The 25,414-nt window shown below is 45.3% G+C and overlaps 1 protein-coding gene across 2 annotated transcripts in view; it reads left to right on the top strand.

The window, feature by feature from the left end:
• Uvrag (UV radiation resistance associated) overlaps positions 1-25,414 on the top strand; it is a 365,773-nt gene that overhangs the window by 318,129 nt on the left and 22,230 nt on the right. For both annotated transcript variants that reach the window (XM_045145963.1, XM_004656260.3), the window contains one exon: positions 20,297-20,388. In XM_045145963.1, the coding sequence (XP_045001898.1) occupies positions 20,297-20,388 (92 nt within the window). The remainder of the gene's footprint in view (positions 1-20,296; positions 20,389-25,414) is intronic.

The raw sequence follows: 25,414 nt of genomic DNA, 5'->3' as shown, positions 1-25,414 counted from the left end.
CCCCTCTCCACCGCCCTGAGCGTGCAACCAGCAGCTACAGCCAATCCCACCACTAAGGGCCAGCAAGCGAGCAGCACAGGGAGAATGGGATTCTGCTTGCCCACAGACTTGGCCAGGCTTCTCATGGTCTCACCCAGAAATGCTAAGAGACAGCGCACACCAGGAAATCCCTCTCCAGACCCAAAGGCACCCAACCAAAAGCTGTGGGTTTAATGCCATCCCACCCCCAGCTGGATCAAACTTGATCCGTATACTCACCAAAGATTCCACAAGAGCCACTAATTGCTACATCCTTAACAAAACAAGACATCTACCTGGAGATGAGAAAATCTCAATGCAAAACAACAACAAAAAACACAAGACAACAAGCCAAGAGATACCCGTCAAAGGATGCCTAGCCCCACAATAGAGAAGCCTCCAATGAAAACACAGAGGACACACTGGATATAGAATCCCAAAATGAAAACATGATAAGCTATTTAAACAAACTTAGTGAGACCATGAGCAAATGGATGGCAGAACTGGAAGAAAGTCATCAAAAACCAACAGTCACATAAATGAAATGCAACAGAACCATCAACAACAGACAGCTCTCATTACTTGTCTTAACATAATTGAAGAAAACCAGAGATCTTAATAGACAGATAAATGAATTGAAGATGAATCAACAAATAGATGAGCTCAGCAGTCAGTTGATTAAGCTTAATTGAGGACATGATCAAATGCAAGAATGAATTCCAAGAAACATTGAAAAAAATCAAACCAGGACCTAAAAATGGAACTCAACAAAGGGATGGCTATGATACAGAAAATAAAAATTCAATAGCCCTCTTAAAAGCTTCCCTAGAAAGCCTCACCAACAGAGCAGATCATGTGGAGGACAGAACCTCAGAACTGGAAGATAAGACAGGAAATTGACCAGGGATCTGAAAACTATGATAGGCTCAGAAAATCTTGTGAACACAATCTGAAGGAATTGTGGGATACCCTAAAAAAGACCAAAAATCCAGATCATGGGCATCCAACAAAGGGGAGAAATACAGGCCAAAGGTATAGAGAACACCTTCACCAAAATTATTGAAGAAAATTTTCCTACTCTCAAAAAGAGATCCATTTAGATACAAGAAGCTCACAATGGACAGGACAAAAGAAGAAACTCTTATGATACATTATAGTTAAAACCGTAACCAATCAAAACAGAGAGTGCTGATGGCAGCAAGGAAAAACAACTCATTAAATGCAAAGATGGCAGAAAAGACTGGAGTGATCCAAGTCCCATCAACATGACATGAAACAGCTGATGACTCACCATGACGTACGCCTCCTCTACCACGTTAACATGGGTCCAGAAGAAACCACAGAGGAAGCACCTTACAAGAGCATGGCTCCTCCTCATGCTAGCCTGACAGCCACCTCCAGGGAATAGCAACAAACAGAGTGGGGAACTGAAACATCCTGTAACAAATAAGAGGTTACAGAGAAAACAGTAAAAGCAACACTGCCCACACAACGCCCAAAGCTCGGGGATTGTTGTGAAAGAGGGGGCGGGAAGATTATAAGAAAGAGCCACAGAGTGTGTAGAAATGGCCTGAGGCCCAGCTTCTCTGCCCAACCCAGACTGACAGAGGCCCTAATTACCTCACAGTGATCACCACCAAGGACCCTACTGGACAGGGCCGTCAGTGAAATGAGGACTGGGCATGAGGGGATGTAAGACTCCAACCTATGTAAGAGTGTGTGTATGTGTATGTACACAAAAAAAGAATACGTTCTGTTTTGGTACAAGATCTTGCTTTGTAGAGCAGGCTGGCCTCAACTCATGGTAATCCTCCTGCCTCAGACTCCTGAGTGCTGTGGTTACAGGTCAGCCAGCATGACCAGGAAAGCATATACGTTGTGTGCAGGTGGTGGGGGAACGCACGTATGTGCCACAGCACATGTGTAGAGGGCAGAGGGCAGCCTGAAGGTGCTGGTCCTCCCACCTGATTTGAGATGGCGCCTGTCTTGTTTTTGCCGTCAGGAAGGCCAGACCTGCTAGCCGCATGCTTCAGGATTCTGCCGACTCTGCCTCACAGGAACTTAGGGCTTTACGTGGGTACTGGGGCCGCAGGCACTGCTCAGAAGGCTCGAGGAGCAAATGCCTTGAACCACTGTGCCGCCTCTCCAGTCCGGCTTCTGGTGAAAGTGAACACGGTTGTTTCTACATTACCTGTGGGTGCCACATCTGCACATTCAATCACCGAGATCAAAAGTGGTCAGTGGAAACGTGTCTGTAGTGAACGTGAACAGCAGTTCCCTTGTCATTCCCTGAGCAGTGCCACACAGCAGCTATTCCCAGTGTTTACGCTGCACTGGGTATTGTCAGTAACTAGGGATGGAAATGTACGGGGGATGTGCATCGATTCTGCGCAGACAGCATGCCATTTCATAAAGAGGCTTGCACATCCAGATTTTGGTAGCTGCAGGAAGCCCAGGGACTGCTGTGTAGAAGATCTCAGCAGAGGAACGGGCTTCATTTAAACACACACACACACGCGCGCGCGCACGCGCACCACGGTGGGCATGTGGAGATGGGGGACAGCATCAGGTGCCAATCCCTGGCTTCCACCGTGTTTCAGGCAGGATCTCTTGTTGTTTTGCCATTGCATGTACCGGGCTAGCTGACCCACAGCTCTAGGAATTCTGCTGCCTCAACCTCCCGCCTCACTGGAAAAGTCTGGGATTCCAGACACTTGTGCTATTGCACCCAGCTTCACATGGGTTCTAGGGATGCAAACTCAGGGCCTCACACTTGGCAACAGACACTGTATTCACTAGGGAGTCTCCCCAGCCCCCAAATTTGATTTTTTGAAAAGACCCAGAAAATACAGCAAATCCCAAACAAGCTAAACACCACTCCTACCACACACAACATAGACTCATCATAGTCAGATGCTAGAATCAGAAAGAAGCAGCCAGGGGGACTGGAGAGATGACTTAGCAGTTAAGGGTGCTTGCTTGCAAAGCCTGATAGCCCAGGTCCAATTCCCCCATACCTACATAAAGTCAGATGCACAAAGAGGTACATGTACCTGGAGTTTGTTTGCAGTGGAAGGAGGCCCTGGTGTACCCATATTCTGTGTGTGTGTGTGTCTCCCTCCCTCTCTCTCTCTCTGCCTCTCTCTGTCAAATAAATAATTTTATTTTTAAAAGCAGCAGCCATGGGGACTGGGGAAATGGCTTAGTGGTGAGGGCATTTGCCTGCGAAGCCTGCTGGCCCAGGGTCGATTCCCCAGTACTCACATTATGCCAGACATACAAAGTGGCTCATGCATCTAGAGTTTCTACAATAGCAGGAGGCCCTGGCGCACCCATACACATACGCATTCTCATTCACGTGCACTCTCACTTGCTCTCTCACTCTCTCTCATATACAAATTAATTAAATACATTTTTTAAAAAGAATGTGATAGAACTTGGCATATGGAGGCTGATAATTAAATCATGTGTATTATTCCCCATGCTGGTTCTCAGTGTGTAAGCCAGTGTCTTAGTTCGAGCTTCTTGAAAAAAATACCATGGATGTGGTAGCTTAAATAAACAGACTGTGTTTCTTACAGGGTAGAGACTGGGACGTCAGCATGTCTGCTGATCCAGCGTCAAGTGAGGGCCTGCTTTTGGTCTGCAGATGTCCCTCTTCTCATTGTGTCTCACACTCACGACCTCATTCCTCCCCAAAGCCCCATCTCCAGTCACCATCACATTGTGGGGTAGAGTCTCGACACAGGACTTTGGAGGGTGGCACACGTTGAGCCCGTAGCAGCCGGCCACGGGCCAAAGACTAAGATGTTCCAGACTGAAGGAACAGCATGGCGCCGGCATGACTCTAAGGAGTCAGCGTCACAGGCTTGTTTCAGGACTGGCAGGTGACGGCTAGCGTTTGGTTGCAGAGCATAAGAAAGGGTGCAGGAGACGGTGCGCGGAGAGCAGCGTTGGCCCAGCACCTTCCTGCAAACAAGCCAGTGTTCTCACATATTGCAGTTCTCAGCGACACAGACAAAACAAAGATTCACTGGGGAATCGTAGATCCCTTCTCTGTGGAAGTTTACTTAATATGGCTCTATAAGAGCTTGATCTGATAGAGAGGAAAAGTGTAATAGAAGTTATTGATAAGCCTGAAAATGTATCCTAAATATATTACTATTCTAGACAAGTTAAAAACATAAATAAAGCATACGTCCAAGGGAAGGAGATCACTATCTTCATATTTGAAAGGTTGTCCAGGAAAAAGAATAATATTAAACCTTGCTGAGGCACTGAACTAACAGAAATATTTAGAAATCAGAAAGGGGAAATGCTTAGCTCACAAGAGAAATAATCCTTTTACCAGATAGACTTGCCCAGCCATGGGCTGGGAAGCCTGGGACAAGTGAAGTAAGACTCCCAGTCATCCGCAGTGTGCATGCTGGAGCTAGACGACTGTCAGGTGCTGTAGGAAAGGCATCTGTTCTTGGGGACAGTAAAACCAAAGAGCCTTGGAGGGCTGTACTATACTTGCCAGGGTGCTAGGCTGCGCCAGGCTCTGATGTCATCTGTGGGTAAACCTTGAACAAGACTCTACCCATGAGAATGTGTCCCACAGACTCATTCCCTAAAGCAGTCCCTTCCTAAAGTCTCCAGTTTCCCCTGGGCCTTCCCTGGCTTTGGGGAGGTAATTAGGTCATTGGGGGGCGTCAGACAAGAATGAGAGGTCCTACCAGGAGAGGAGTGAACTCGCTTCCTCTGTTCTCTGCAGCCCTGTTGAGACAGTCTTTGTTCTCACTTCATGGACCTCAGGGCCATCCAAGTGCAACCCCAGGCCTCCCCACACCTCCAGGCAAGGCAGGCCGGTTCCCTGCACACTCACCTGGCCCCAACAGAACATTTTCCTAAGTTTTCTCTTTTGACAGAAACCTGCAGCCCCTTCCCCTAGAGACTTGTGACATTTCACAAGACCAAAAAAAGCTTTCCATGGAGAAGGAAGGAGGGGTGGGCACTTGTACATCTGTCTGTAGCCCACCTTTCAAACCTTCTAGCACAAAATCGTCATCCTTGTTGGAGTCTGTTTAACTGCCCCATGCTTTGTCATACCTAGTTGCTGTCCTTTGACAAGGTGACTATTTATTTGGGGACCTCAGAATTTGGAGTCTTGGGTGAGCAGCCCGTATGCTCTGGCCCCGTCCCTTTGCTCCCCATGCCAAATGCTTGGCCACTTCGCAGGTTCTTGCATTCTGCACATTAGAACATGCAGTTTCTGCCCCAAACACTGTGTGCACTCTCTTCTGCTGTTCCTACTTGACATAGACAGGTTGTCAATCCTTCCTCAACTTCCCTGTCTCCCTGAGTCTTAGTTAAGGATCCCTTCTGTGTATTCTATACTCTAGGTAGATATAGCTGGTTTCTCTGCTTAGGGTCTTACAAAGCCAAAATCAAGGTGTTGGCCAGGCCTGGTCTTACCTGAATGCTTTTGGGAATAATCTATCTCCAGACTTATTTAAAGTGCTGGCAGAATTTATTTTCTTTCAGCTATAGGTCTAAGGTTCTCATTTACTGGCTGGCTTTCAGCCAGAGACCTCTCTTTTTTCTATGGGCCATCCATGTCCCTTTTCATATGGCTCCTCCAGCCTCAGGCCAATAATGTCAAGCACTTCTCATACTGCAGATTTCTTCCTTTCTGTTTTGCTGCCAGCCAGGGGGAAAAAAAACAACAACCTATATTTGCAGAGTTTGTATGATTATATTAGTCCTCCCCAGATAATCTCCATGGGCTGTAAAGATGAAATTATCAGTAGTGTAACACCAGACACAAGTGACGGGCGCCACTTAGGAAGTCTGCCTGCTACCTCTTCCCCTTCACAGCCCCTTGTAGGTTATACTTGCCTTTCAGGTTGACTTACCTCTCCAGCAGTATGTAACCTCTTTCAGGATTGTATTTAGGGTTCAGTCATATTGTGATACCCCATCACACCTTACAAGTGGTAGATATTCAGCATTGCTGTAATTTGATGAATATATTCCCTTTAGGTCCATGAACTAAAATTTGGGGAGGTAGTGGAACCTTTAAGTTATAGAGCCTTGTGGGACATCATGGAGGGCATACCCTTGAAGGAGATTATGAGATTCCTACCGCTTCTTCTTGGGGCTTCCTGACTGATGAGGGGAGTAGCTTTCTCAGGCCTCCACTTCCACCATGTTGTGTTATCTCACCAGAGGCTCAGATCAGTGGAGCCACTTGATTACAGACCAGAACCTCCAAGACCATGAGCCAAAACAACTCGTTTTCTCTTAATAAGTTAATAGCCTCAGGAATCTCATTGTAGTGACAGGAAGCCGAATAGTATAAATACGTGTCTAATGAATTGCTTCTTGTTGAATGAATTGTTAGATTAAATGATGATCACAATTATTCCAAAACAAATTATCAGCCCGTGGGTACAGTTGCAGGAGCAATGTCAGTGTTTGTCAGTGTTTGTCAGTGTTGGGGTGTTTTGGAAGCTCCATTTATGTGTGATCAACCAGAGACTAAACAGTAGGCACATGGGCCAAGACTGTGTTGCCACTCAAGTGAGGTCAGAGGAATCCCACAAGACAACTTAAAAGGCATAAAGTAGCTATTATAGTAAAATTAATATATGGGAAAAGTCATTAATGAGAGAAAAATGCCTTCTGGAAAACTGTGGCCCATTCAAAGCACTTCATTACCAGATTCCCTAAAGGAAACTAGAGGGAGGTCAGAGATGCAAAGAATGATTAAGAGGCTGTAGGAATTAATTCACAAGCATAAGATTTTTAAAGAGTAAGTATGTATAGTTTAGCCCAACAAGAGCTGAGCAGAGATATCAATGTTGTCAAATTTCTGAAGTCAAGAGAAGGAATGTGTTTCATTTATAAGTGTTGGAATAAAGTGAATGAGGTATGACAGTCTTTTCTTGCCAGCGTATATGCAGTATTTAGACTGCATGTATCAGAGTTGACTACAAATGTCATCTCCTTTTATTTGCTGCCTGGGAAATTTTGGGCATTTCCTCTAAACTTTTAACTTTATTGTGCATAGAGTTGGAGTTACACTATCTACCTTGTGTGACTGTTTTGAAGATTGAATAAAGCTATACAAGTAGCCATAGCTCTCATGCCCTGCACAGATTTCAGGTTGAGAAAAGTACCAGCTTCTGCTAAGATCACCATGAGCATCAGCCTCTTTGGTAGTTAAGAGTACAAAGTGGAGGCTGGAGAGATGGCTTAGAGGTTAAGGCGCTTGCCTGCAAAGCCAAAGGACCCAGGTTCAATTCCCCAGGACCCACATAAGCCAGATGTGCAAGGTGGCACATGTGTCTGCAGTTTGTTTGTAGCAGCTAGAGGCTCTGGAGTGCCTAGTTTCTCTTCGTCTCTCTCTCCTTCCATCTGCCTCTTTCTTTCTCTCTCTCAAATAAATAAATAATAATAAGAGTACAAAGTGTCAGGCCTAGGGCAAACCTAGGGTGCAAATTCAGACTCTATAACTTTGTCACTAAATATGAAATTATAAGCTGGAGAGATGGCTTAGCAAGTTAAGGTGTTTGCCTGCAAAGCCGAAGGACCCAGGTTTGAGATCCTCAACACTCACATAAAGCCAGGTACACAAGGTGGCGCATGCATCTGCAGTTCATTTGCAGTGGCTAAAGACCTTGACATGCCCAGTTTCTCTCTCTCTCTCTTTTCCATTTTCTCTATCAGCCTCTTTCATTCTCTCTGCATGGGGCAGACCCCAACAAGGATGACGATTTTGTGCTAGAAGGTTTGAAAGGTGGGCTACAGACAGATGTACAAGTGCCCACCCCTCCTTCCATCTCCATGGAAAGCTTTTTTTGGTCTTGTGAAATGTCACAAGTCTCTAGGGGAAGGGGCTGCAGGTTTCTGTCAAAAGAGAAAACTTAGGAAAATGTTCTATTGGTGGCAGGTGAGTGTGCAGGGACTGACAAGTTAAATAAATAAATATCAGATTATTTCCAAATATCTCCTACAAGCAGTGCCACACATCCATTTCTGCCTTTGACATAATTACCACACAAACTACTCAGTAATTATTTACCGAATTGGATAATTTCTATTAATGAGCAGAGGAGCTATTTCTGGTCACCATAAGATGCTTAGGAGGTACTGCAATGGGCCCATGTTCCTTGTATAATCAAATCTATGATTGAAGTTCATTTTTTGGTCTAGTGAAGCTCCGCTATTTAGAGTCCTCTAAGTGTTTTGTGATGGAATCTCACTTTATCGCCCACACTGGCCTCAGCCTCACTCCCCTTGCCTAAAGCCCCCCGGGTGCTGCAATTGCAGGTGTGTACCACCACGTCCTCCCACTACCTGGCTTTTTATGAAGGAATGTCTTCAGTGATGATAACATTTTTATCTTGTTTTCCCTGTAGCTCCTCACTGGGTATAGAATTATATTACGACAGTCAGCAGCATCTGCTCTAGCTAGTTACACAGAAATGGTATTAAGTAGATTACTACTTTGAAGGTATTGAGATTGGCCATGGGTATTAAGTATCCAGAGCTAGCCCACATTCATCATGGTGGCTCATAGAAACAGTGGGATGGGCCAGAGGAAATAAACCTTCCCAAGCACTGGTGGTAACAACTGAGCCACTGGAACACTCATCCCTCGAAACAAAAAATGTAAAGTTGTCATGCCTGTTGGGGGAAGGTTGGCATTTTAAAAATAAAATTAACCGTATCTCTGTCATTGAACCAGAAATTCCACTTCTAGAAATGAGTCCTAGGGAAACAAAACCACAATTCCAACAAGAACCTCCACCCACATATTCATAGTGCCTTACTTAATCCACAAAGCAGGAGAAAACCCAAACATGCCCCTACTTCTCCCAATCACACTCACTGCTATAGCTGAGTCCCGTGTACTACATTTGTAGCAATAAAAAGAACAAAGTGCTCCCATATTCAATAACCTGGATGAATCTGAGAAGCATAAATGAGAGAAGGCAGATGCAAGAGGTTATATTCTCTATGATCCCATTACCACAACATCTGGAAAAGTGTCTCCGCTCTTAGACTGCAGTCTTGATCTGATTGATGTGCAGTTCTGAACACAGTCAGATTGCATCAAGTCAGCGAAGTGGAGGCAGAAATACTGGGTTTCATTGGTTTAAGGAATAAGACTTAGCTCTAAAAGGGATCAGGCAGTCTGGGCTAGGTCTCATTGAGTCAGTACGGCATATTTCAGGAGTTAAAGCAGGGTAGGCTGCACAAACCCATTAGCATTGGGGACAAAGAGCAAAGGTTTGGCCTGCATGCTTACCTGCAGCACAGGTATCTACTCTGATGTGTCCTCCACAGTTTTCTTTGGGAGATGGTTAACGAAAACTGCATACAACTACCGCCACAGTTATGATTCCCTTACCTTTGGCAAACTTTCAGTCCTGTTTTGCACTGCCCCTCTTTAGCAGCTCATGAGGGCTGATGGTGATGGGTTGATATGTTTGGAAGTCAGAGCAGCTGTGACTGCCACCAAGACCCTCATAAGATCGGACCCACTGACATTCCCTGGTGGACGGTGATGGGGAAGGTCTCACAAGGTAGTCTCGCCCCTTCCTAAGGGTCCGTACGTGGCGGAAGCGTGCTGAGGAGAAGGGCTTTTCTGTGGTAGAATAGCTTTCCCTGAGTTGCCCCTGCTTTTGTCAGAAACCCCAGCTACACTCATTGGTTCACCAAGCTAGACTTGAATGGAAATGTTTCTTTGGTCCGTTTGAATGTTGTTGGTGCCTCTGGGGTGAATCGATGTTTGTTCATCTCTCCAGGAAAAATGCACAGCGTATCTAATTGAAGTGTTTACAGTGTAATGAATTTTATGAAAGTAAGTTTGACTCACCTATAGCCTGGGTCTCATGAGGAGAACAGTGCAACATGTGATACAAAGAAAAGAGCCTGTGGAAGTCAGCAAAGTTGGGTTTGCGTCCCTGGGCTCAACCTCAGGTAACCCAACAAGTTATTTTCTCATTGCTGGGACAAGGTAACTGACCAGAAGCAGCTTACGGTTTTGAGAGGAAGTCACGGCAGAAGCAGGAGGCCAGCCCGCAGCATGTCAGCATCGGTGAAGTGGAGCAGGGCCGGCTGGCTTTCTCCCGTATTTATGTAGTCCAGGAGCCCGATCCGTGCGGCGGTGCTACCCACAGCTGTGATGGGTCCTCTCACCTCAGCTAGTCTAATCTAGGAAATCCCTCACAGACACGACCAGAGATTCGCTTCCATAAGGTTCCAGCTCCTGTCAAGCTGACAACCAGAGACTAAGCAGCACTTAGACCACTTCTCCCGTCTGCTTAAGGGAAACAATAAAGACGAGCTTGTGCTTTCATAGTGCCATTTAGCTCTGATATGAATCCATATGTGGAGAGCAGTTAGCAATGAGTGTGACTGGGAGAAGCGGCAGAAGCTGCAAAAATAACACACAGACTTATGAAGTGTTCCATCTTGTTGATAACTAAATCATAGAATCAGCCTAGGTATCCATCAACAGATGAATGACTAAGGAAAATGTCATAGGGGCTGGAGAGATGGCTTAGCCGTTAAGGCATTTGCCTTCAAAGGATCCCAGTTCAACTCTCCAGGAGCCATGGAAGCCAGGTGCACCTGGAGTTCGTTTGCAGTGGCTGGAGGCCCCAGCATTCCCATATTCATCCCCCCTCCCCCGTCTGTCTCTCTCACACACATACAAGTGTTTTTTTTAGAGAAGAAAGTGTCACATATGCAGAGTGGAGTTTTATTCAGTCAAAATAGGAATGAAATTATGTCACTCTTAGGGAAATGTATGGATATGGAGAGATTATTCAGAAAGACAAATATTGGGGGGGGGGATATTACCATGGCATATTTTTTATAATCACGGAAAATGTTATTAAAAATTGAGAAAAGAAAGACAAATATTCTGTGTTTTCTCTCATGTGTGGAATCTAGACTTTAACAAACAATGACATGAAAGTAGAGGAGGACTACTTGGGAAGAGGAGGAAGAGCAGGTGAGGGGGGTAAACATGACCAGAGCACACGGCAGCCATGTGTGAAGTTCCATTGCATAACCTTTTCTTTGCGCAGTGCATGTGCGATAATAAGAAGAAAGTGAAGCACACCAAAAAAAAGTGGCAAAAGTTTTGCAGAGCTCGCAGTCCGGACACTCAGGCTTCAGGCCTCAGCACGGCAGGACAAGCCGTGTCCTGTTTACATTACAGCATATCTGTATTCGAAAAGACTGGCATGTGTTTATAGATGAGGTTGGGAACATATTTAAGTTGTTCTTGCAACCAGAGGCTCATAATCAAGTTTTTATACTTTTCCTTGGAGGTATATATTGCAATGACTCACTATAAGAAACAGTATTATTGCTCATATTAAATATTCTTTAAGTAGCTTTTCCACATCCTTGAAAGAGTCATAGTTTCTCCTTGAAAGGCAGATTTTATTTTTGACATGGTGTTACCCCCCTTTTTAAAGCTCATAATCTATTTCTTTCCATGTTGATGAAACTTTAGCATTTGGAAATGAACAGAAATGCTGGTAACCAGTCCTGCAGAGGCTGTTGACTGCCTAAGCCAGAACTTTGGAGTTAAGTCTTTGATGCATATGTGCATATTTAATTTCTTAGTTTTCAATTCCTCCAGACCAGTTTGCTTTGTAGTCAAATTCATTGTAATCCCATCACGAAAGTGTTGATCTTTTAGTAACCTTTACTGAAGCATCGTATTAATCCACATTCCCTCACGGTAACAGACGGTTTGTATCAAACGTATCATGCAGCTTAGCTCAGGCTCCATATGGAACCAATAAGCCACGTAATAAGTGGCCTTGTATGGATGAATGTAGCGTGTGTGTGTGTGTGTGTGTGTGTGTGTGTGTGTGTGTGTGTGGTGTTGTCTAAAGTGAATTTCTCCTGTGCCAAAACCTAAATGACAGAACGAGTCCTGAATCCCCAGAGTCTTTCTTGGCCTGGAAAAATTGTGTTCTTAAAAAGTAAAACTAAAATTGATTAGTTTAATATGGGATATTAAACTGAGATTTCTCAGCTCTGTAGAAAGGTGCTCCCCAAATACAAGAATCAGCACTTACTTCTCAAAAGTACAGTTAGCTTTATTTTTTTTTTAATTTTTATTAGTATTTTCCATGATTATAAAAAAATATCCCATGGTAATTCCCTCCCTCCCCCCCAACACTTTCCCCTTTGAAATTCCATTCTCCATCATGTTACCTCCCCCTAAGCTTTATTTTTAAATATGATCTCTGGAGTGGCAAGTGATCTTACTCAGTGGCATTTGTTGTGCTGTGTATAAACTAGTCACTGCCAAGCCCTAAGAGTCACTAACACAAGCTAACACTGCAGCTGGCCTGTCTTGTTTGCTCAAACACATAGCGACTTGTATGTATTGTGATTTAGGGGTAGCCACATATGACTTTGGGAAAAACACACTATTTTTATACAGAAAAGGAGTGTGGGAGAGGAAAACAAAGACGACAGTGGAGTTGACATGGCTGAAGCTGAGTGTTGCGGTCTGAATGTACTCTTTGCTCCGCTCTTCTCGCTGCTTATTCCTGTAACTGTGAAGCCAGACACTCCTGCCCGTTTCGTGTGGGGAGTGTCTTTTTCTGGTAGACAATATGCTATTTGTGAATTTTTCCAAGGAAGGCATGGAACATTGCTTCTATCCACTTCCCTTCTAATTTATTGTCGACACACAGTTTTCATCCTCATTGCCTGCCCATCACTGAATTAAAGCAAAACATAATTGCTGCCATGGAGGCCTGTACAAATCAGAGGAAAGCTGAAATTCAAGCTAATTGAAACCAAAATTCCGCTCAAAACTGCTTAGACTCTGGGTGGTGGGGCGGTAGGAAGTTGTTACAAAAGGTGTTTATTTCAGAGGCTAATTTGAGGCAGTTAGGCCCAAAGCAATATTTTATTTGCCTGGGTTCCTTGTCATCTGCCTCTCCAGTAGGCTTAGGCAGGTGTGGTGTGGGTAGTGGGTGCTGAAGGTGGGCTGGGACGGAGCGGAGGAAGATGCTAGAAGAAGAGAGAGCATCGTAAGCCCGCGCTTCACCACTGCTTCCGCAGCTGCTCCGTTCCTGTCCGGCTGCGAGCTCGGAACTCTGGAGACTGCCAGCAAGTTCTGGTTCTGACACTGACGAGCTTCAGCTCAGTGTCCCCGGCCCAGCGGCTGTGATGACCCCCCTCACAACGAGGCGTCAGGGCTGGAGAGATGACTTAATGGTTAAGGCGCTTGCCTGCGAAGACTAAGGACCCATATTCGACTCCCCAGATCTCAAGCAAGCCAGACGCACAAGGGGACACATGCACAGGGTCACACATGCGCACAAGGGGACACATGCACAGGGTCACACGTGCGCACAAGGTGGCCCGTGCGTCTGCAGTTTGATTACAGTGGCTGGAGGGCCTGGAGGGCCAGTTCTGTCCCGCTCGCTCCCTCTCATTCTGTCACCAAACAAAGGCCAGTCTGTTGAGCTCACCTCAAAAAAAATTTAAAAAAAAAAAATGAGGCCTCAGGAGTGGCCATTGTCTAGAGAAAATCTCCTACCCAAGCCCCCCAGCAATCTCAGCAGACAAAAGCTATGGGTCCTGTTTTCTAAATAAGGTGCCAAGTGGGTATATAGCTTGCTTTAGGGTTGACATGGTGAGAAAAGGTTCTGTTCAGACCTGCGATTCCAAAGACAGCTGCTTATGCTGCCTGACCCAGTGGATACTCGAGAAACATTTGGTGGGTGGATGGATGGATGATAGATCTAGGAACCTAGTAAATCTAATTCTTTTCCCCTTCTTCATATCCTGGTCTTTTCTTTCTTTTTCCTGGGTCCCTTTTCTCATTTTATTTTATTTTATTTTATTTTATTTTATTTTATTTTTTGACAGAGAAAGAGGGAGAGAATGGGTGCACCAGGGCTCCAGCCACTGCAAAAAAAAAACTCTAGTCGTGTGCGCCCCTTTGTGCATCTGCTTAACATGGGTCCTGGGGAATTGAGCCTGGGTCCTTTGGCTTTGTAGGCAAACACCTTAACTGCTAAGCCATCCCTCCAGCCCCAAGAGTACATAATTTTTAGAAAATATTTTCATTTATTTATTTGCAAGCAGGGGTGGGGGAAAGAGAATGGGCACACCAAGGCCTCCAGGCACTGCAAACAAACTCCAGATGCATGTGCCACCTTGTACATCTGGCTTACGTGGGTCCTGGGGAATCAAACCTAGGTCCTTAGGCTTTGCAGGCAAGCATCTTAACCACTAAGCCATCTCTCCAGCCCAAGAGTGCATGGTTTTTTTGTTTTGTTTTAATTTTTTTTGTTTTTTATTTTTATTTATTTATTTGAGACCAACAGACAAAGAAAGAGAGAGAGAGAGAAAGAATGGGTGCGCCAGGGCCTGCAGCCACTGCAAACGAACTCTAGATGCGTGTGCCCTCTTGTGCATCTGGCTAACGTGGGTCCTGGGGAACCGAGGAGCGCATGGTTTTAAAAGCTTGAAATGATTTGACTAGCCCAACCAAGGAAAAACAATGCATATGGCTACACAGCAGAGCTGAGTCTGTCACCCAGGTCTCCTGACCACCCACGTCATGCATCAATCTTTCCACTTCCCTGTGTAATTATTGTAAAGCTATTAACGTATGTACGTGTGTGTGTGTGTGTGTGTGTGTGTGTGTGTGTGTGTGTGTGTTACCAGCTTCTTCAGTTAGCGGCTTAGCAAAAATTACCATTTGAAAGACATGAGCAGTATACTTAAGATTGTGCCCTTTGATTTCAAATAGCTCATTACTTCTTTCTTTCCTGATTCCCTTGTAATTAGTTAAGTAATAAGTGATTATGGAGCCACCCCCATTTTAAGCCCAGTGGGAGATACTATGATGACCAAGCCCAGAGACTGAATGTGTGGGCGCACCTGGGATCAGACAGTGTTTGTGGCTACTCTGTGCGCTTTATTTAAGGGCAGTAACATCCCCCTTTTACAAATAGGAGCAATGAAGCTCCCAGGAGTGATGTGACTGCCCCAGGCTTCAGGAGATGTCTCTTAAGAGGGAAGAGTGGGCTTGCTAGATTATACGGTGCATTCAATTAAATGAGAGGAGTTTGAAGGTCTTGTGTACTTTGGAAGTGTCTGTTGAAAGGTGCATGAGAATCTTCGGGGGACTGGGTGTGTCGCTTAGTTGGCAGAGTGCTTGTGTAATCTCACAAAGCCCTGGGCGCGATCCTGCAGCACATAAGCAGGGCCTGAGGAGATCCCAGTGCTCCCGAAGTGGCAGCGGGGAGATCAGGAGTGCAGGGTTGGTCTTGACTACCTAGCAACAAATGGGTGGGCAGGGGAGGGGAGGGAAGGGAAGAGAAGAGAAAAATTCAACAAGCAGAGAAAAACAACACCTATACATTCTAAACAAAGTAACAAAAAGCACCGTCATATTCTGTATGGAACAGTATTTATATAGGCATAATGAGGTTAACCTTAAGTACTAAAAACTGAAATTATCTACGTGTAGTGACTTATGCCTATAGATCACAATACTTGGGAGGAAGAGGCAGGAAGATCAGGACTTCAAGATCATCCCTGGCTACATAATGAGCTATATATAGGTCAGCATGGGCTACAAGAGACCCTGTCTAAACAAGGAAACAAAATGTGATATTGATTATATTGAGAGGATAGTGTATAGAAGAGAAGATAAAATGTTTGTGTGAGAGAAGGGTGGTATAAGAAAGTTAAATTCTTTGTTGTTGTTGGTTTGGGTTTTTTTTTGTTTGTTTTGTTTTTGGTTTTGTTTTAAGGTAGAGTCTTGCTCTAGCCCAGGCTGACCTGGAATTCACTCTGTAGTCTCAAGGTGACCTCAAATTCACAGCAATCCTGCCTCTCCCTCCTGAGTGGTGGTATTAAAGGAGTATGCCATCATGCCCAGCCCTAAATCCTTTTATTAAAATTTTTTCCTTTATTTATTTTTTATCAGAGAGGAGAGAGAGGGAGAGAATAGACATACGGGGCCTCCAGCCACTGCACTTGAACTCCAGACACATGAACTGCCTTGTGCGCATGTGCAACCTTGCACTCCTGTGTCACCTTGTGCGTCTGGCCTACGTGGGACCTGGAGAGTCAAACATGAGTCCTTAGGTTTCACAGGCAAGCACCTTAAACGCTAAGCCATCTCTCCAGCCCTATTTATGTATTTTTCTGTGTTTATTTGAAAGAGAGAGAAAGAGAAAGAGGCAGATAGAAAGAATGGGTACGCCAGGGCCTCTAACCACTGCAAACAAATTCCAAATACATGTGCTACTTTGTCCATTTGGCTTATGTGGGTACTAGGGTCCTTAGGCTTCACAGGTAAATAAGTGCCTTAACTGCTAAGCCATCTTTCCTGCCCCCTAAATTATTTTAAAATATTTTATTTGTTTACTTGAGAGAAAGAGTGTATGTATGGTGCCTCAGGGCCTCTTACCCTGCAGATGAACTCCAGACATATACACTGCTTTGTGGAACTGGCTTTACGGGGATACTAGAGAACAGAACCAGGGCCAGCAGTCTTTTCAATCCCCCAGAAAGTTAAGTTCTTTTTTTTTTTTTTTTGGTTTTTTTCGAGGTAGGGTCTTACTCTAGCCCAGGCTGACCTGGAATTCACTCTGTAGTCTCAGGGTGGCCTTGAACTCACAGCGATCCTCCTACCTCTGCCTCCTGAGTGCTGGGATTAAAGGCGTGCGCCACCATGCCTGGCTTGAAAGCTAAATTCTTATCTTTCACAATAGGAACATAGTGGGGGGGGGTAGGAAATTTTAATAGCCTTATTTAGGGAAATGAAAATCAGGAAGAAACACCTTAGAAGTCGTTGCCACTGAAAAGTAGGCTTGCTGTTTCCATTATAAACTTTGTGATATTTAGACTTCCTAAACAGTACATATAGTGTATTAACAAAAATTAACTTCAAGGGCTGGAGAGATGGCTTAGCGGTTAAGCGCTTGCCTGTGAAGCCTAAGGACCCCGGTTCGAGGCTCGGTTCTCCAGGTCCCACGTTAGCCAGATGCACAAGGGGGCGCACGCGTCTGGAGTTCGTTTGCAGAGGCTGGAAGCTCTGGCGTGCCCATTCTCTCTCTCTCGCTCTATCTGTCTTTCTCTCTGTGTCTGTTGCTCTCAAATAAATAAATAAAAAATTTAAAAAAAAAATTAACTTCAAGGCCAGTTGTGGTGGCGCACATCTTTAATCCCAGCACTTGGGAGGCAGAGGTAGGAGGATTGCCATGAGTTCAAGGCCACCCTGAGACTACAGAGTGAATTCCAGGTCAGCCTGGACTAGAGTGAGATGCTACCTCAAAAAAAAAAGAAAGAAAGAAAGAAAGAAAGAAAGAAAGAAAGAAAGAAAGAAAGGAAGGAAGGAAGGAAGGAAGGAAGGAAGGAAGGAAGGAAGGAAGGAAGGAAGGAAGGAAGGAAGAAGAAATTTAACTTCATATATGTACATACATATGATGTAAGCATTTACATTGGCAAATGTAATGAAATGAAAGTAACAGTAGTGTGGGAGACTTTGGAGCTTTAATTAAGAGGTTCCAGGGCTGAGAACATGGCCCAGTGAATAAAGCTGCACAAGGGTGACGACGTGGGTTTGGGTCCCCAGAACCAACGTAAAGCCAGACACAGTAGCAACAGCATCTTTAATCCCAGCAGTCCTCCAACAAGATGGGAGGCAGAGACAGGAGGATCCATGCAAGCTTGAGGACCAGCTAGACGCACACACACACACACACACACACACACACACACACACACACACACAACAAACAAACTTCTAGTCTCAGCTTGGTCCCAACAGCTAAGTAACTTTGTCCCCTTAGGCCTTTCTTTATTTGCAAAAGGACAGAGATTAGAAAGATGATCTCCAAAGTCTCTTTGCACTATAAAAGCCTAAGATTCTATGATTAAATTGATCATATAATAATAGCGCTTTGCAGCAATTAAACAGTTAATGCCTGGGTGGAGGATTGAAGTTACCACATTTTCCGTTTTTTGGCTGTAACCAGACTTGGAGAGAAATTTTCATCGTGGTCTCTGAAAGGAATTCAACACCCACCTTCCATTGTAGAGCTGGGGGCAGGCAATTGACTGTGCACTGGCCCTGAGACACGTAGCTCGCTGTTATTTCAGTATAGGCTTTTTTGATATTTAATATTTTTCTGTATGAATCACAGGTGAAATTTTCATGCCATGTGTAAACAATTTCACTTTTTTATTGAAACAATGAATTCAGGAATGTCATAGTGGGATATCAGCCATTTTGCTTTTATCAATGTACAGAAAAATGCTTTTATATTAATATAAGGAGTGATGTCATTTAATATGGAGTAGATCTTATAATTCAAGGCTAGCTAATCTCAGGAGGTGATTTAGGTCACCAAGCTAGGTTTGAAACAGGGAAAGAAAATTTTCCTCTTTCTTGTCAAGTACTGTTACCACTTTTCTCCTCAGACTTGGGGTAGAGGGGGAGGAACGTGGTCTGTAAAACACAGACCCGACTAGTTCTGTCCGTGCCGAGGAGCCTGCGGTCCAGAATTCGGTCCCCACTTCCCGGGCTTCAGTTTCTCCATCAGGAGGAAAAGATTGGCTTGCATTATACCCAAAATACCTTTTAATTTGAACATGTGTTTCTGCCTTCTTATTCTGAATCCATTCAGACCCTGCTGGCGACCCACTTTTGTTTGGGGCTCTCTTTAAGAAGCTCAGTACCAGAGAGAATTCTCTTTCTCTGTTAGACACTTATGTTACACTGTTAACGCTTGTTGGTGACCCTTCTAGTGTTTTCAGTTGTGTGTGTGTGTAGATGAGAGAAGAGCTTTGGGCTGTTGGTCCTCGCCTCCTAACCTCCCACCTTATTTGACGCAGGGTCTTTTTTAATACGTTTGCTGCTGCAAACAACAGACCAGCTGGCCCATGAGCTTCAAGAGTCTCCTGACTCTGGCTCCCGTTACTAGGCACATTGGACTTTCAGCACCACCTGCTTTAACATGGGTTCTGGGTGTCCAAGCAATACTTGTCAGGCCTGCGTGGCAAGCCCTTTCAACAGCTGATCCTTCTCCCCAACCCACGTTTCTAATATTTATTTATGAGGAGAGAAAGAGTATGGGTGCACTGGCGCCTCTTGCCCTTGCAGAGGAACTCCAGATGCATGCACTACTTTGTGCATCTGGCTTTGCCTGGGTACTGGGGAATCGAACACAGGCTGGCAGGCATTGCGAGCAAGTACCTTTAACTGCTGAGCCCTCTCACCAGCTTGCACATATGTAATTTAAAAAAAATTGTTTTATTTTTATTTATTAATTTGAGAGTGACAGACAGAGAGAGAAAGAGGCAGAGAGAGAGAGAGAAAAAAAATGGGCACGCCAGGGCCTCCAGCCACTGCAAACAAACTCCAGATGCGTGCGCCTCCTTCTGCATCTGGCTTACGTGGGTCCTGGGGAATCGAGCCTCGAACCGTAGTCTAGCCTGAGAGACATGAAACCTTGTCTCTAAGAGAGAGGAGGAGGAAGGGAGGGAAGAGCACATTTTTGCAAGGTTGTGTGAGGTACAGATGAACAGAGACACACATGATGGTCACTTAAGGAAGTAAGTGGTAGTGGCCAGAGATGCAGTAAACGAGTTAGGGGAAAGCCACTTAGAATGATATCCAGAGAAGATATCCCAAAATAGAGAAAGAAGGCTGCTTGATTTTACAAAACCCTCTGTAGCAGAAGCACATCTACAAGCCTCATTCCAGCTGTCCAGTTCTGTGTCTGGTTCCAGACAGAGAGGACAGTTGGAGGGTCAAGATAAGTAGAGCTCAGCCCCTGTCACTAGTGACTGACTATTAGCTGAGTGTTGACTGCACCAGCGCTGTGCATGGCACTTAGAACCAGATGAATGCAGGATGGTCTTTTTAAAAATATTTTTATTTATTTGAGAGGAGGGGGTGCAGATAGAAAGAATGGGTGCACCAGGTACTCTAGCCACTGCAAACAAACTCCATGTGCCACCATGTGCATCTGACTTATGTGGGTACTAGAGAATTGAACCTGGGTCCTTAGGCTTTGCAGACAAGTGCCTTAACCACTAAGGCATCTCTCCAGCCCCAGATGTTCTTTATCTTTGTTTATAAGAAGAGACAGTGAAGCCCATTCCATATTCTCCACCCCGTGTGGTCGATATGGGCATCATGTACTTATGTCTCCTCTTTGAGGAGTTCATTTTTCCAAAACTTTGTCTAGAATCTGTTCTTCTCCCTTTGCAGCTAAGATACCAGCACGGACTGGGGACTCCAGACTTGAGGCAAACCCTTCCAAATCTGAAGAACTTCCTGGGGCACGGGCTAGCGGTCAGGTGGTGAGTACCTTTTCCTCTGACACCCACAGTCTGTGATGTGGGGAAGAACCTGAAAAGTGTTCCTGGCTTCCATGTTGCTCACACCTGCCTCCTGGGTTTTCTTCTGCACTGAGACCTCTGAAGGCAAGGAAGGGCAGCCAGCTGACTTGGGGACCTAAGCTCCACTCTGGCCAAGACGTTGGAGCACCTTCTGGGGCAAAGGAAGGAGAGGCAGCTGGGTTGAGGAGTGCTCACGCATTGCTGAGACAGAGGACAGCTGGCCTGTCACATGGGTGGATGGTATAGGACACTTGGATTTTCCAAAGAATACATGAAAAACAGGACCATGCACTGAGCATCAGGGCTGGAGGCTGTGAGAGAGGCAGCAGGTCTGGGACACCGTCTGAGACAAGGCTACAGAGAAACGTGTGCCTTGCGTTTGGAATCGGTGTGTGTTGTGCAGTGGGGCAGGCTGCTGTGTGAAGCTTTGTCAGGACACACTGGCCACGTCTGAAGTAAGACAGAGAAAGGGAAGGCTGACACCGGGACAACATGGAGTCGATTCACGTGGCCCAAGCACGTGCAGGCTGCTTAGTAGTCTGGGGGTTTGAATCCTTGAATGGCGGCAGTAACAATCTTGAAAATGAGAATCAGACCTTCAGAGTCTGATGACGGGAACCAGCGGGTTTCTTGGAAAGAGCGCCGACCCCTGATCTTTTTCGTGCGTGCGTACGTGCATCTGTGTGGGTGGTGTATATACGTACATGTGGGTGTGCACGCACACTCAGACGCACATGCCCCGTGCCCACCTGTGCAGAGGCCAAAGGAAGAAATCAGGTGGCTTCCTGCATCACGCCTGCATGCACAGTCACATGTGGCCTTTCTCACGTGGGCACTTGGGATCACACTCAGTGCTCAAGCTCACACATCATGCACACACATCAGCACTCGCCCCGAGTCCTCTCCACAGTCTCCCTTCCAGGTCTTTTCCTGTCCTCCCCTGTGGACGTGACGTCTTGCCTCTCTCAACGTGATGTCCTCGCCAGCGGTCCCTGCCTTGCTCATGTCACGGTTGTGAGATACTTCGTGGAGGAATGACTTGTGGGGCAAGAAGTCCAGCATTGGCTTTTTTTTTTTTTTTTCCTTCTGAGCTCTGAGGATGGACTTTGGGGAATAGTAAGAAAATGGTATCTTTTTTTTTTTTTTTTTTTTTTTTTTTTTTTTTTTAAATTTTTATTTATTTATTTATTTGAGAGCAACAGACACAGAGAGAAAGACAGGTAGAGGGAGAGAGAGAGAATGGGCGCGCCAGGGCTTCCGGCCTCTGCAAACGAACTCCAGACGCATGCGCCCCCTTGTGCATCTGGCTAACGTGGGACCTGGGGAACCGAGCCTCGAACTGGGGTCCTTAGGCTTCACAGGCAAGTGCTTAACCACTACGCCATCTCTCCAGCCCAGAAAATGGTATCTTGTAGTTGACCTGTCGCATGTTTTACTTTTTTCTCATAGTGTCCTCAAAATGACAGATTCAGACCTCTAGCTTGAGAAAGAATTTCTCTTAAGGAAATACACAATTGTTTGAAGACTTATACTTAGGATATCAAAATAATTCTCAAAGCTTGAAGGCTAGGGCATTGCTCAGTGTTTAAAAACACTTGCTGCCCAAGCCTGGTGGCCCACATAAAGCCAGATGCGAGAAGCACAAGCATCTGGAACCCAGTGTGCCTGTGGCAAAGGCGGGTGGAACCAGGAGAACCCCAAAGCTCACAGGCCAGCTGGCCTGGCTTTCCAGCATCAAAATGAGACAGACTGTGCTTCAGAGCAAGGTGGAAGGTGAGGACCCACACCCCAAGGTTGTTCTCTGACCTCCACATGCGTACCATGGCCGACCTGTGTCCACACATACGCATGCTCTTTCTCACACATACACGAAAGCTGGTCTGCCACATGGAAGGAAGACATAGGACCCTGGGATTTCCAAAGACTACGTGAAGAACAGGGCCGTGCACTGAGCATCAGGACTGGCGGTACTGACTTGGTATTGACTTGAACCTGGATGCCTGAGGAATGAAGGAAAAGAATCAAGATTGAACGCATACTGTTAATAACATGATGATGGTGGTGAAAGTGAGCTTGAGGTCGTAGCATGGTCTCTGTGTAACTGAGGTAGACTCTGGAAGATATGACACGTAATATCCCAACCTGGCCTTCAAGGAATTTGTGGTCTAACTGAAAAAGAAAAGGCATATAATTTATGAAAAGTTTTCTAGCGCAAGTGTTAAACAACCTGAAATGTGAAAGAAAGGGAGAGGGGCAACCCACAATCTTGCCTGATTAATCACCCTGTTAGTCAGTACAATCCTGATAGCATGTTTCCCTATACCATTTGTTACAGGAACTGTTTTTTCCCCATTGCCTTTCTTGAGAACCAGTCTGTTTCCACGCTCTATTCTGCTTCATTGTTGTGCTTGTCTATCCAGGGACTAGTACCTCATTCTTAATTATTGTAAGGCGTAATTTCTGTATGTCTTGCTGTGGTTTAAGGATGCCCAGTAGATAGCATCCCTCTTCTCCCCTGATGTTTGGAACGATTTGAGAGAGAGGATTCAAGAGGCAGACTAATGTAATCAAAATGTCAGTTTTATTACTGATAAAGCCACTTGGAAAAAGTGGCTTTAGATATGTAATAAAAAGGGTTTGCAAAGACATTACTCAAAGTCGCCTTCTCTATTACGTGATCTGGATCTGGAGAGCCACCACTTTCCTACGGGGGGCCTTTAACATGCTGCAGAGAGCCATCAGTGCAGGGAGTGCTGAGCCGGGACCACTCGGATTCAGCGGGGTCTCTAGCTCACTCACAGGAAGTCCTCCCTCAAGGCTGGGAGACTGCTTAGTGGGTGAAGTACCCTTTAATCCCAATGCAGGGGGGAGCAAGGACCGGAGGAGTACCTGGGCTTGCTGTGTAGCTAGACTAGCCATGTCAGTGGACTCTAGGTTCAGGGAGACCTTGTCTCAAAAGAAGACAGGGTGTCAAAACATGCTGTTCTGCACCTTCGCTCCTACTGTCTTCTCTAGAGGAAACAGACAGCAGTTGTACTGAAAAACAATAGACTAACTGGGCTAGTGTGAACATTCATTTAGAAATGATAGGAAACGTTTTGAGAGAGCTCGTATCATTTGGCAATCCTTTTCTTAAATTGTTTTCATTCGCACATGTATGTGTGTGCACATGCATGCCAGGGTCTTTTACCACCACAAACAAACTAGACTCACGTGTCACTTTTTGTCCAGCTCTACGTGGGTGCTGAGACATTGAACACAGGCCAACAGGTTTTGCAAACAAGCATCCTTAGTCACAGAGCCATCTTCCCAGACCCCTGGCAGTCCTTTTTAAGAAAAAGAGTAAAAAAACATTGCAGAAGAGCTGACAAAAGAATGTAAGAGCCACAGGACAAAGAGGTGTGCCATGGAAGGCTGTCTTGTGGACCCAACATGGTCGTTATTCATGAATTTCAAGCAGCTGTGGGTTCCTGTACAGACTGAGCCTGTGAACACCCCATCGTGGCTGGGGGAGGGACTCCTAAGACCCGTCTCCTACCAGAATAGCTAATAGTTAGTGCAGGAGGGAGAATCATGTTTTTCAAAGGTGTGGCCACTAACAAGTTGTCCATACTCCAGTAAATGACCTCTGCCCATGCCTGTGTGAGCACTTGTAATTTAACTCAGTAGGTCCCCCAAAAAGGACATGAAAGTAGGAAGGGAATCAGTTTGGAAGAAGGGGTTTTGTGGGAGGAATAAGAGAGGGTAGTGAAGATGATTACAATCAAGATACATTATATGCAGTTGTGAAATGATCAAAGGAAAAATGAAATTTTTGAATATAGGATTAGAACTACAAAATTAGAAAAACATGGGGCTGGGGAGATGGCTTAGTGGTTAAGGTACTTGCCTGCAAAGTCTAAGGAACGAGGTCCAGTTCCCCAGGACCCACGTAAACCAGATAGACGCACAAGGTGGTGCATGTGTCGGGAGTTGGTTTACAGTGGCTATAGAACCTGACATGCCCACTGTCTTTCTCTGTCTCTCTCTCTCCAATAAATAAATAAAGTATTTTTTAAAAAAGTAGAAAAGCATTTATAACAAGAAACAAACCACAATTACTGGACCCTTAGAGATTAAGTCCTTTCTAGGATATCTTCAGACAGTCCATCCGAAACATTCCCTAGGGATGCTTCCTCCTTCCCCTCCAGGGCACACATTTTCAGCAGCTCTCAGCTCTGAGGTACAGAGAAATTAAATGACTTTCTGAGCATGGATGACCCACGGACTTATAGTAATAAAGCAAGAATCTAGGTTTCCTGGCACTGACATAGCAAACCCATTAAGCCCCAAACTTACACATTTACGTAGTGCCCCTCGGTGCCAACTGTGCCAACACATTAACACGAATGAACAGTAATGACCACTTTATGGTAGTCTACTGAAAAATAGGCTACTATTTTCAATGCAGAATACTGGGGAAATGAGCGCTACATAATGGTTCCTGGTTAGGACCACTGCGGGAAGCCGGGCTGGAAGTTACAAATCTAAACAAAGCCGGAACAAGCCCTCGTGGCCTCAGAAGAAATCTGAGAGCTTCCGACCACAGCCGTAGACCACGCCTCCCCAGCCTGGGCTCCTTAGGGCAAAGGGTAAAAAAACTCAGCTCCTTGGGGATACTCACACAACTTGCAGGAAAGGAAATGCTCCGATTTTCCACGAGGCTCTTGCCACTCACCGATTGGTCCCAGTGGAGACACACTGCTGTCTGTTCTTTTGGTGTGGAGGAATTCGAACTGCTAATGATCAGTGCATGCACCGAATTCCTCCTTGTGACAGGCTCCCGAGTTATGTGGCAGCTTGCTTTGTTTGGGTTTTTTGAAGTGATAAATGTTCTTTTAATAAAGTGATGTTTTTTTTCTTGTATATTACCAAATTCTTAACTAACATTAACAGCGGTCGCACAATCAGTCCTAAAACAAGCCCTCTCCCCACTTTTTAATCTTTG

Source organism: Jaculus jaculus, chromosome 3, assembly GCF_020740685.1.
Source record: "Jaculus jaculus isolate mJacJac1 chromosome 3, mJacJac1.mat.Y.cur, whole genome shotgun sequence".
Lineage (NCBI taxonomy): Eukaryota > Metazoa > Chordata > Mammalia > Rodentia > Dipodidae > Jaculus > Jaculus jaculus.
Note: the sequence above shows the minus strand (reverse complement) of the source record. Positions and strands in the feature narration are given on the sequence as shown.